The sequence below is a fragment of the Astyanax mexicanus genome, chromosome 4 (genome assembly GCF_023375975.1).
Source record: "Astyanax mexicanus isolate ESR-SI-001 chromosome 4, AstMex3_surface, whole genome shotgun sequence".
Lineage (NCBI taxonomy): Eukaryota > Metazoa > Chordata > Actinopteri > Characiformes > Acestrorhamphidae > Astyanax > Astyanax mexicanus.
The window spans coordinates 15,566,470-15,579,553 of NC_064411.1; the positions used below are offsets into that span (position 1 = coordinate 15,566,470).

The window sequence follows — 13,084 nt, forward strand, 5'->3', positions numbered from 1 at the left end:
AATCTAAAAGGATAAACTACTGTAGATGATACGTTTAGAGGGAGGTGTGTGTATAGAGGGATAGTTAGAAAGACTTGTATTTAATCCCACATGTAAGTCTACATTGTGTTGCTCAGTTTGGAGAGTACAAGTGAAAAGGTGAAGAAAGAACAGGTGTTTGGGCTGCAGATGCACTTGTTGCAGACTCGTCATCCATTTGTGATACTCCTGTTCTATGAATGCTGACGGAAAACTTTGCAGGGCTTTGTCTTTTGACAGTCATGTCTGCCCTTGTGTGAAATGCACCAGAAGAAATGTTGAAACTTGGATAATTTTTGCATCAGCTTCACAACAGACACATTTTGTGAAGACAGAAAATGGGGGAAATGTGACTTTGTGTAGTTTCTTGTATTGAGATCCATAAGAAATCCATATTTCCTGCAGATTGTGAGGTAACTTTTCAACAATTGGATTAACACCCCTTGATGTGTCCAAGTATGAAAGTCCCAACAAGTAGCCTTCTGACTTTGCAGACTCCAGTTCAAGCAATAAAACTCCAAGCTCTCTAAGGTTTAGATGATCTTTGTTGCTGAGTTTATGGAAGTTTTCAATTTTGTCAAGAAGGGCCTTTTCAACAACTTCAGGGGATCCCTAGGTCTCTTCTTATCTCTCCCAAGCTTTCTTGAGACCAATATCAGGATACCTGACATGCACAGCTCGGATTCTCTTTACATACTCAGCTGACTGATGTCCAAGCCACTTCATCAAAAGATATAGTTCCTCACTTGGAGATTGGCATTTAAGAACGAAGTCTTCCAAGCCCATTAATTTTCTGGGCGATCGTCGAACCTGAGGAGCCCCGAACTTAACAGCTCACGACAGATGAGGAATTTGGCAATGTCACTTACTGCGGTGTCTTCATGTGGAGCAGGATGTGTCTGAGAAGCTGTATAAGCTTGTGCAGGAGGATGCTGATCTGTAGGATGTGTTAAAGGTTGCTGATTCTTTTCTCTTTTCAGACCTTTGGGATGTGATGTGGCCTCTTGAGCTGCACTTTCACCATAATATGAGAGACTGGGCATAGGTGGTTCAGAGCCTGCCTGCACTTGATGAGCCTCATCTTCCTGTTTGACATAGCTTTTTTGAGGAATGGGTGAAGGTGGTGGGCACCGGTGTGCTTGTGTTTGAAAATGCTGTTCTACGTAATTGCTGGTGTGCTCTTTTGGATCTACTGCAGGTAGATCAATTGAGGTGTTCTTCTGACTTCCATCAAAGTTGAGCTCTGCAGCCTCCTCAAATACTTTTGCTTCAGCCAAAGCAGCAGCGACCTCTTTTTCTTGTTGAATAGCCATCAACGTACCTTAAAAACGTACAAATCTTTTCTAGTCTAACAGCTGTTTCTTTGTCGATGAAACTGGCTCGTGCACGTGCTGCCTCTGCTCTTGCTCGAACTTGAGCAGCAGCCATACTAGCAGCAGATCTTTTTGAAGCCAAAGATGAGCTAGAGGTGACTGACCTCATCTCATGAGTTTGCTGTCCCTCTGTTTTGTCTGCTCCTTCCATAACTATCAACTTCTACAAGGCTGATGTATAGATGAATGCTTCACCACTAATCCTGTGTTAGGTGCCCGCTTTGCAGTGTTTTTTCACTATTCTGTCCTTATTGCCTGTAGCTTAGCACAACTTGACAGATAGCTAAACAGTTGGGGTTGAATAAAGAGCTGGACCAAAGGTGTTTCAGTTTCTTCAGTGTTTAATTTATCCAGATTCCCAATTTCTTTTTGTGAAACTGCAAACAAACATCACATATCTTAAGTTTAGGAAAAAACATCAGTACAATTACAAAATACACCAATATACTAGCAAAGCACCCTGCCCTGTATCCACAAAGAATCTAACATTACCAACAGCTCACAAATGTGTTCAATATTCTGCTCATCCACATCTCAAAACAAAATATACAAAGCTTTACTCACAAACAGTGATGTCCAAGGCACACAAAGTGAGGATGGAGAGAGATGAAGCCACCTGCTTCATCACACACACAGCTCAATCTAAAATGGCTGTACTGACCTTTAAACCTCATCATGTGATTTAACTAGCAAATCAGACTTAATCAAAGGAACAGTTGACAAACATTAGCAGTGCCATCTAGTGGCTGAGATATAAAACAACAGTCAGAACAACAGTGTAAAATGAGTTTAATTATATTCAAATAGGTATTAGGTTAATGCAGAGAATTGGTAAGTCAAGGTAATGCACTTTATGTGGGTGTATTTAGGTTTATTATATTACTATTATTATTATTATTATTATTCAAAAACTTAAAATATACAATTTGGTAAACAAAGACACTTTAGTAAACGAATTCCCTAACTCCCTAACCAAAGGTCTCAGATAGCCCAAAATGTGTCAATCTGTCTGTCTAGTCGCCCTAATAAACCTACTTATACCGAGAAATACCTAGGTCGGGGTATTTATTCGTTACATTTTGAATGGGGAGCTATGAAGAGAATGACACTCGACTTTTGAGGGGGTTCCCTATCTCACATTGCTTCCAGATTTTGGCAACACCCCCCCCCCCCCCCCCCCCCCCATTTTCTGGGATGCTGAACACAGCTATGCAGGCCCCATGTAGGTCCGACCTATGGAACTATGCCAAACATATTTAGATTTGGATCACAATTCCAGTATATAAGACTACACTGAAATATTTTGGAATCGGGATGTTGAATGTTAAATGATTTGACCAAATTAAATAAAGCCCAATGTTGCAAGATTCCTCACAGATGGGGAAATAATTGGAAATGGCATGGTGTCATATAGGTGTGATGTAGAATGCTGTCCAATTCCAATATTTTTCAACAACAAACACGCATATGACTTGATAGTTTAATTTATTAAAAATGAAAAACTGCACAAATCAATTTGTCATTATAAATATATATATATATATATATATATATATATATATATATATATATATATATATATGTGTGTGTGTCAAAAAATAGAACAGGTGTACAAGTGACTGAAAATCCTGAGTGCAACACTATATACACATTTCAATTGCACAATGCTATATACATGTGCAAATAATCTACAGTGTGTGTGTGTGTGTGAAGTCTAGTAGGCGACAGTACAGGTACAGAATGAGTTGTGGTGCAGGGTGAAGTAAAGTGCCGCGTGCAGTGAGTTCATATGAGATGGCAGAGGGGTAGGTTGTTATCCAGGAATTCAAGTATTCAGCCAGTCCAGTCCAACAGTTTCGCCTCCAAGTCCCTCGTCACTGAGAACACCGTAGTCCCAAAGTAGTTCCTCGTTGACCTGAATGTCCGTTAGCGCGAGGAAAATGGGATGCCATCTTGTTCCCTCTGTGAGTGGGAGTTTGAACATGTGTGGCTTCACATTTGGACTTCTCCTTGAATGGTTCATCCAACGACCAAACGTGTCCTGGTGTGGGTGACACTGGCATGGAGAATGTTGGGCGTCTATGCAGAACTTTTCCCCACGTCCCGCAAAGAAGAAGACGTAACAGGCTTCGTTGAAAAGCTGTTGCATTCTCCGATTCTCTTCTTCTTGGGTGACGTACTCTCCATGGTAGTCGCAGACCACCTCTCCCTTGGAAAAGGGCATTGTCGCAATCACCCCTTCAAAAGAGAATAAGACATAGTGGTTAGGGTGGTACTATTAAAAAGAATTAATGGTAAGGGTGGTAATATAAAAAATGTTAATGGTTAGGGTGGTAATATAAAAAATGCAAACAAATATTAAAATATGACACGTTTAATAGAATCCTGGCATAATATCAAATGGCCTTACCTTTGTTCTTTGGTGGCCCAAAGTCTTTCAGGCAAAGTCCTTTCCAAGACTGTTCCTGAATACGGCGGATAATGTCTGGACTCTTGATGTGCTCCTTTACAGGGAGCCAAGACTTGACCACATCCATGGCGCTTGGACAGTTGGCCGACCAGTTCTCAGCACGGAGCCGATGGTATACCCTGGCCTCTGAGGGGCGGTTCCTGAACTTGCACTTATCTGTGAAAAAGAGAGAGGACATTGTAGTTGGTTAGAACGTGAGCATGTGACAGAAATATAGTTATGGATTATTTTATTACTTGTGTAACAGAGTAGTAATAATTGAGTTTATTTGTTATCACTTTTTTTTGTTTTAATTAGCTTGGAGTCCCAGTTCCTCTGCCCAGAGGGTGGGTGTGTGGCCATTGTTGACAGCCTTCAGCGTCATTATGGCCAGCACCACCCTTATTTGCGGGTAAATATTTTTTTTTGTACATATATTTATGTAAAACAAATGGCTCTAAATTGATACTATTTTTTTCTTCTTCTTCTTCTTCTTCTTGCATCTTATATGTAGATAAGACTTGTTGCCCAGAGACCGTGTGTTGATAAAAGAGAGAGGAAGTCATTACCCAAGATATATTGGATGCGCTGTTCCCGCTGGACTGTCCTCCATTTGTTGTGAAAGTAACGGAAGGATTCACAATCAAATCCACCGCCGACAATTTCCTCACATGTGGGTGTCGTGGCATGAACAGTCACCGGAAACAGGTCAAGAAAACTAAGCCAGGTGGACTTAGCCCTCCGCTTCCTTGCAATCGAAGAGGATGAAGGGGAGTGGTCCCTCTTTGGAGCCTGTGGCTGTCCAGTTGCCTGTCCCACAGCATCTGAGCAGGAAGGCTGCTCATCATCCCCCTCTTCAGAACCTGCAGCAGAGCTAAAAGATGGGGCGAGTGTTATAAAGACCAATCCATAAGTACAAACAACAACAGTGAAAAAACAACAGCGTTTGTTATATAAGATGCCTTGCTTAAAATTACCTCGGCTGGCAACTGCTGGCAGGGGCAACTGCTGGCAGGGGGGCAACTGGGGCAACTGCTGGCAGGTCGGTCCCTGAAGCCTGTGGATACCTGTGTTAACAAAAGACACACAATGTTATTATAAAGCTATATGTGGAGCAGTGCTTTTTAATGAGCCTTTAATCTGATGGACTTACAGTTCCCATAGCCGCTTCATATCATTAGGTAGATTCACCACAGGAACTCCTTTCTGGCTCAGAAAGAAGATGCCTCCATCATGAACATCGGGACTGGACTTTTTGACACGCCATGACCTGATGTGAGTGAAGTACATCTCCAGCCACTGTATTGAAACAAAAAATAAAAAAGGAACATTGTTCATTTATTGTCTTTGACAAACTACATTCAAAACTGAATTTAAAATTGTATATCTATAACACATATATATATATATATATATATATATATATATATATATATATATATATATATAGTACAGTACATTTTGTACCTCTTCATGTTGGGGAGTCAGGCTGATGTCAAAGTGTTCAAGGAAAATGCCACTGGTTGATGGGGTTCGAGAAACCCAATGCTCTACCTGTATGGGTGAAAAAATTATATCTTCATTAGCCAGTTTGTCTTTATAAAAAATTTTAGAGAAATGCAAAGCATTAAGGACAGCAAGAAAAGCTACCTTGAAGTTCAGCACAGCACTCTCTGCCAGTTGATGCTCCTTCAGGAGTATCGCCTCACAGACGTACCGGAACAGTGTCTGCTGACTCTCTTCCACCTGTTGTCCCATTCCCAGTCTACAGCTGATATCGAGGACGCCAGATTTCGCTGACTCGAGTACTTGGTCGTAGTCAGGCGTTGAAGATCTATCATGAGAGATAAACATGAAAGACCGAAAAAAAACACATTAGAATATAGACATGCAAATAAATATGAACTTGTAACTAACAGTGCTATTTAGAAAGTGCCACTCACTCGTCAGCAGCAGCCAAGTCCAAGCGAGTGGCCATGGGCACGTTCGGACTGCTAGCCCTCAACTCTCTCAGGAGAGTAATGGCTTTTATCCTCTGTGCCATCTGGATGTATCTCTCCCTGGCCTGGTCGGACAGGTCCCGATGGCAGCTGGTCAGATGGCGGTCAAGACGAGTCTTCTGATACCCACATCCCGGAACAGGACACGGAGATGTCAGGATCGACACTTTCTGATTCGCCAGCTGAATCAGGATCTTCTTCTCCTCTACGTTTTCCACGTGATGTACTGTGGAAAGGTGCGCAGAGATGGAGGACAGCATCTTCTTGCAAACTGGACAGGGAGCCATCTGAAATAAATGAGCACATTTTTAAACATAGGACAAATAAATTGTGCTATCCAGCGCTTTGGAGAAGTTGAAAAGTGTATTTTACGCCAAAATGCCTATCAATAAATAAATATATAAGTTAACCGAAACTCATGACAACAACATTTTTTGAAACACACATTAACTTATTGCCAATTCATACCTTGAGTCAACCTGCTTTCTATGTTGTACAATTTAAAAAATTGTTAAGCTAAAAACTAGCTTTAACTATAATTACATAAGGTAACTTGCATTTTGACGTTTTAAATTGCCTGGTCAATTCAGCTAAATTTATTCTGCATTTTCTGTTTAGCTAGACACCAGTTTAAGGATAGCATCATAATCTATTAGTGCTAGGTAAATTTTACTCACCAGAGCTTCTTGATCCTTGATCAGCAACAGAGAACAAGCAGTCGGCAGTGTAGCTTCAGCGGTGTGTTCCTGGATCAGCAGCGGAGATTCAGCAGTCTGTTCCTCCAGTCTGTAGGGAAAGAAGTGAACTAGTGAAGAAGTGTGCTTCTACTTATACCTGTATAATGGGGGGCGTGTTCGCACCTCAAGTGCTTAACATGTGAATAGCTGATGGGTCCCTAAAGTGTCCTTACGAGGCTGCTGATGGAGGAGGGCTGATGGGTCATTAAGTGTTCTTAAGAGGCTGCTGATGGAGGAGGGCTGATGGGTCATTAAGTGTTCTTAAGAGGCTGCTGATGGAGGAGGGAGGTACTCTAAAATTTGTAAGATTGGGTTTTAAGATTTTTAAAAGACAAAATTTCTTTAAAATTACAAGTTTAAATTACAAGTTTAAGTTAATGACTACTACTTATATAATATACAAATAATTCTACAGCAGGTTGTTATACATCTATAAACATACAAATGAATGCAACTGTTGAATTTAAGAGGTAACTAATAAGGTAACTTGCATTTTGACGTTTTAACTTGCCCCGGTCAATTCAGCTACATTTATTCTGCATTTTCTGTTCAGATACACACCAGTTTAAGGATAGCATCATAATCTATCAGTGCTAGGTAAATTTTACTAACCAGAGCTTCTTGGTTAACACACCTCCTAACTCCCCAACCAAAGGTTTTAGAAAGCCCAAAATGTGTCAATCTGTCTGTCTAATAAACCTACTTATACCGAGAAATACCTAGGTCGGGGTATTTTTTTCGTTACATGTTGAATGGGGAGCTATGCACCTCAAGTGCTTAACATGTGAATAGCTGATGGGTCCCTAAAGTGTCCTTACGAGGCTGCTGATGGAGGAGGGAGGTACTCTAAAATTTGTAAGATTGGGTTTTAATCTTTTTAAAAGACAAAGTTAGTTTTAATTCAAAAACATGAAATATACACTTTTGTTAACATAGACACTTTGGTTAACACACCTCCTAACTCTCTAACCAAACGCTGGCCCTTATAAACGCACTGACGCAAATAAAGCTAAATATCTCGGCCACAGTAAGTCCTAAAATCACCAAAATTGTATGGCTATATCGGACAAATTTTACAATGTTAGCTATCATCCATATAAATAGTTAATTTTATGTCTGAAAAAAAAATAGAAAATCTGAAAAGCGCCTAAAAATGTTCCTGTTTTTTTACCATATTTTGGCCATTACATGTTCAATTGAATAATTAAAGTGTCTTAAATGAATTGTGTAAAGGCTTTTAAGTAATATTAATTCATAGATTTGACTCTGAGTTATTTAATATTGGAGTGATAAGCCTTCAAATGTGAGTATGTAATTTCAGGCGGAAAATGGTAAAATAGGCTTGGAGCTTAAGAGGTTAAATAATCGTCTAGTACCAGGTCACCAAATATTAAAGGAATGTTTATCAAACACAGTGTTTGTGATAAATTTAACCCCATGTCCTCCAGATTCAAAATTTATATTTGTTGGCTTGTTTGTCTTCTCCAGATAGCCATAATTGAAAGCATATATCCTGTTTAACAAGCCATCTTTACAGATGAAATGTTCAAATAGCAATTTGACCTCAAATTGACCAACCCCTTCCAAAATATCATGCATGATGTCAACAGCATAATTTTCTGCAATATTGAAATATTGCAGTGTATTAAGTATGCTATTTCTCTTAATACCAAATGAAGAGGGCAATGTTTGATCATCGACCAAGACAACATAATGCTGTTCATTCAGAACAGGTGATCTTAGGGTTAAACATGAGTCATCTTCTGAAAAAATCAACTGAACCAAGGACTTTTCTATTAAAGCTCACCTTCCGCGAAAATCCGATTTTTCTTGTTCTTTGTGGAATACAGTAGGTCTCTCCGAGTTGAATGTGTACACCTGCACATTAAACTGTTTTGCAGCCCCCATTGTCTGCAGGAGCTAAGCAAAGAAATCCCCCCTCCCCCCCTCCGAAAAACGGGTGAATTTTGAATTATCTTTCTGCCTACGTAGGCAGAAACTCACAGACCAGCCCACCTTGGCTAGAGAAACTCCCAGAGGCGGAGCTGAAGCGAAGCAACATCACCGCTCATCAGTTAGGAGGTGGGAGGCAGTGAGCGGCAGAGCGGTGGAGGGGCGTCGCAGTGCTCCTAGCCAATCAGAGGAGATTCCACATACCCAAGAATGCTATGCATGCCCAAGTTATCACCAGTGTACCACCTATGCAAATGAAACAGCAACCCCAGGAATCTTATATTTTCAATTCCCTCACAAGAGGTAGAACAGTGATAGCAGACAAATGTTCATTAATGTAGAATTCACCATGTGAGGGAGATTTCTAAGGATAAAGTAAAGGCAGCCAACTTTATGTATCCCTTTTTTTTTAACCTAGATGATTTGCACACTCAAAATCATCAAAGTACAATTGGATTTGGACAGCAAACTTGTTTCTTAAAAAAAGATTATTTGTGAAGTAGCTTCCATCACAGAAATCCTCATATTTATCAGACGGCTCATATTTGGAACATATCACAAATATTCTCATTCTTGAACATGAACCGGAGTGTTCCCAATAAAGGAACATGTATATGAACTCGACAACAACTGGAATTTGCTCATAGTTTATAATTCTGCTATTAAGTCTGCTATCATACCTTACTCCTAAACACGGGTTAACAGGCTGTACTATATTCCATTTCTCCCTGATATATATTGATTATTTGTTCCATTTGCTATTGGAATTAAACTGGCTAAAGGGATTGTCCACCCTTTTAAAAAACTGTTGTATGGCTGATCTGGAGGGATCATCATCTGAGAGTAAATTCAATACTTGCTCCTGAATATTACCTTGCATATCCCCCACAAATTCCTCTAAATTCTCCACTGTAGAAAGAACTACAGTGTTTGGTACGCCACTTCCTTAAAGTTTGGCTATAATGGAGACACACATCTTAATAATAATGTATTATATACATATCAGATGACAATGTTTGGCAATCACACTAATATTGTATTCCAAAAAGGAGCCTTACTTTTGATACAGAAAGTAAGAGCAGTCAATTTTTGAATCAAGTAAACAATAAAATGTGTAGTGTGTAAGTTATTGTACATTTTTATATATATCTTTTTCACTCACTCTACACATAAAATATTTAGATCAGTTAAAAACTCTCTTGATCCATGAGAAGTAGCACTATTAGACAACCATACGTGACCCTCATAATCCAAATTCATGTAAACAAATAAAACATTACAAAACAGGTAAACAGATTTGTATTCTCACTCATTCATAAATCACTGCAGTGTCTGTGTTCCACCAGCAGATGGCCTCCAAGCTCCACCAAAAAACATCTCCTCTAGAAATCTGATCAGGAGCAGATAATGCAGCTGCTGAATAAAATCATCTCAACAAACAAACAAAAAAGTTAATGTAAGAACTTACTGTATCTGGACCTGTAATATATTCACGCACTTGTTTGAACACACCACACAAAGCTGACAAAACAACAAGTCACAAGATTATTACACACACAATAAGTATTACATAGAAAACTATTACATTAAAAATTCACACAAATTAAAAACATTTTTCTCTATTTTGCTTTGAATGTCCACATATTCTGCTGTAAGTTTACTGTAATATTCATGTTGTTCACTATTTAATTTTTCACATTTATGTACCAGAAACATTTTAATCTGACTTTTAACAAGTATCCCATAATTTTGCATTAGAATGGGTTTAAACCTCCACGTCTTTAGTTTTTCTATTTTTTAGTCATATTTTTAGGCACTGTGTGTTTCGCTTCCAGAACCCCCGTTGTTCTCTGATTCCCAGATTTAATTTTACATGAGTTCAGTTCTATAATTTAGGACTTTTATATCTTTAGTAACATATATTCTATCAATGCGTGTTTTAACTCGAGAATCAAAATGAGGAAAGTCTCTCTAAAGAGGAAAAAGTTCTCTAAAGGAATCTTGTAGCCCATGTTATACTTATCCCAGTAATTTCCCTTCTCCTGTATTATTAACTGTATTATCTGCAACCCTGTCTTTCAGACAAGTCACCACATAATACTACAGAGAAAACCTACAGACAGGATTTGATAAGAATTTTAGAAATTCTATTTTTATTTTCTAAAAGACTTTGATGTCCAATATGTGGTGTCAGAAAAGTTTTGGGTATACTTTTACATTTTTGATAAGGTAATAAAAAAAATGAAATGCTTCCTTGTATCTTTTACAAATTTTGCACCTTGTTTTTCAAGACCCTGGTGAATCAGGAAATGTAGAACATGACTGATTTTATATCACCAGCATCCATACACACACTGTAAAATCCAAAAATAACTTTTTTTTTTTTTTTTTACATTTTTGTCAGCATTTGATGTTCTCAACCGGAACTTAAATAATGGAAATAAAAGACTGGAGGTGAATTATTGTTTCAGTTCAGTTTAAACCCTGATTTATCTTTGTGCTCTATGTAAAACTTAAGATACAATGTTTTAGAGTGTAGTTGGTGCAAATCACATGAAAATTAGCATAAAATTGCATCTGCATAAAGGGGTTATCGTCATTTTCTTTTGATTGTGGGAACTTTCCTTCATATTTCTCCACTTTCTGATGATTCACTTGACCAGTCGCATTCATCTGAACTTCCATCTGAATTTGATTCTTCACCCTCTTCATAAAGCTCCTATTTAGACACTTCTTTTTCCGCTTCTCCACTCTGGACTGATTTAGACACTTGCTCTTCCTCTAGGATCTTGATAGTGTTGATGATCGTACCTTGAACTTGCATCTGTCCTGTCTCTATCTCTGTAGATGCCCCGGATTCTGTGCGTTTTAGATCACTTGGTCTTGGAAAGCCTAGTCTTTGCTTGAATTTGTTGGCGTAGGATTTAGGGCATGTGAAATAGTTGTGTCCCACGTCTGAACACAAAGTACAAATGGCAGCGTTGTCTCATTCCACTCTAGTCTTAGAAAGGAACTACAGGTTATTTGTTTAATCCGCACTTCACTCCAGCAGCCACAATGAACAGAAACACAGACTGCTGTTAGGCTCCGCCTCCAAATGAGTGAACGTACACAAGGCAATGATAACCAATCAAAATAATCATTTAACCAAATGATCTACAGCATCTTTACGTAGTTTGACTTCATACCACGTTCCACGACTATCCACTGGTTTAACTGCAGGCTTCAGAATATCACAGCAATGTTTTAAATATAGCTCAGTGTCATAATCAGAGATGTGTCCAGTCCAGAATTTTACAAGTGTCTTTACATCCATGCTGGTAGAGAAAAAAAATCTTTCCAGTTTTGTTTTGTTGGTTATTTCAAACAATTGATTATAGAATAATAAATCAATTCCATCAGCGTTACATTATCCAATAGAAAAGAAGAAATAACCATTATCCCACATTTTTGGGGGGATTTTCTATATCTTCATATGTATTTAGTTTCGTTTACTGTAAACACAACACAACAAATCTCTGCTATTTTTTTAAAAATATACTTAATTTCTCATTCCTGTTCTTTTTATACTGAATCCCCCAACACTGCATAGTGCAATATTAAGTCAGACAGAGGAGATAAAGAAATGTTTATTTCTTTTATTTTTCTTAGTGTACTGTTCATTCTGCTTCTAACCTCCTTTTTTAGGTTTACTCTTCCGTTTCGTTTCGTTGGATGCAGCAGCCCCTGTGCGTATGTATGGTGGTAGATCTGGTCATAGATGGAAGGAGAGGTGATGAAGAAGGAGGAGGAACTTGGTTTGCTTGTGTTTCGGCTGCTGCAGACTCGTACTCCTCGCTGCTGTCTCCTTCAGACGAGGTGCTGGTGTTCGGATTTCCTCCGTCTGTCTCTCTGCTGCTGCTGCTGCTTCCGCTGCTACTTAAATCTTCATGATGACGGTCATTTCCATCCTCTACTCTTTCACTTCCATTGTAGAGAGCTTCACTTGGACCTGGTTCCTCCACTGCGTCTGGTTCAACTGGGTTTGGGTGACTGATCGTTGGACGTGTTCTTAGAGGGATTTAATTTCTTCAGAAACTACTTCCTATTTTTTATTTCCACTTACTGTCCACACAGTCACCATTATTAAAATACACACCTAAAATTTGTATTTGCTCTTTATCTGGAACATCAGCTCTGAACTTCTTTCTTTGATCCCCAATCCACACACATTCAGATTTAGCCATATTAAGCTTTGCACCAGAAAGTTTTATATTAAATGTATAATATTCCATTATAATGTCTAAGTCTTTTTTTGTTTTAATAAAAACTGTAATATCATCTGTATAAGCTGTGATTTTAACTAAATAATCTCCTCTTTTAATACCTTGTATTCTTTCATCATTTAGCTAGAACGTAAGGGGCAGAACTCAGAGGATAATCTTGTTTTATTCCTCCTATCGGCCTCTGTTTTTGCTCCACTCATCCATCAAGTTTTTCTGAGTTAAAGTTTGTTGAATTTTTAAGAGTGCAGGTACGTAACAGTTTTAGATTTTATCCTGACGTTTTTTTTTT

At 38.6% G+C, this 13,084-nt stretch overlaps 3 protein-coding genes across 9 annotated transcripts in view; all 3 read right to left on the reverse strand.

Moving 5' to 3' along the window:
• The window catches only part of LOC125801362 (zinc finger protein 239-like), a 196,717-nt gene that overhangs the window by 56,059 nt on the left and 127,574 nt on the right, over window positions 1-13,084 (reverse strand). The gene's annotated exons all lie outside the window — the stretch shown is intronic.
• LOC125801241 (zinc finger protein 484-like) overlaps window positions 1-13,084 on the reverse strand; it is a 356,394-nt gene that overhangs the window by 44,121 nt on the left and 299,189 nt on the right. The window lies entirely within an intron of this gene.
• On the reverse strand, window positions 2,973-10,044 carry LOC125801676 (uncharacterized). The gene is made up of 10 exons (XM_049478472.1): window positions 9,840-10,044; window positions 6,518-6,626; window positions 5,784-6,127; window positions 5,491-5,674; window positions 5,308-5,394; window positions 4,994-5,139; window positions 4,818-4,907; window positions 4,410-4,714; window positions 3,802-4,017; window positions 2,973-3,629 (listed from the first exon to the last, which is right to left on the reverse strand). Exons 1-10 carry the CDS (start codon window positions 9,845-9,847, stop codon window positions 3,217-3,219), a joined length of 1,902 nt encoding a protein of 633 aa, XP_049334429.1. The 5' UTR covers window positions 9,848-10,044; the 3' UTR covers window positions 2,973-3,216.

Bases quoted from the DNA above. Each gene is read 5' to 3' on its own strand.
- LOC125801676 (XM_049478472.1), bottom strand. The intron at 4,908-4,993 runs GTAAGTCCATCA...TTGTTAACACAG, and splicing joins ATGAAGCGGCTATGGGAACT to GTATCCACAGGCTTCAGGGA. The intron at 4,018-4,409 runs GTAATGACTTCC...TCTTTTTCACAG, and splicing joins GCGCATCCAATATATCTTGG to ATAAGTGCAAGTTCAGGAAC.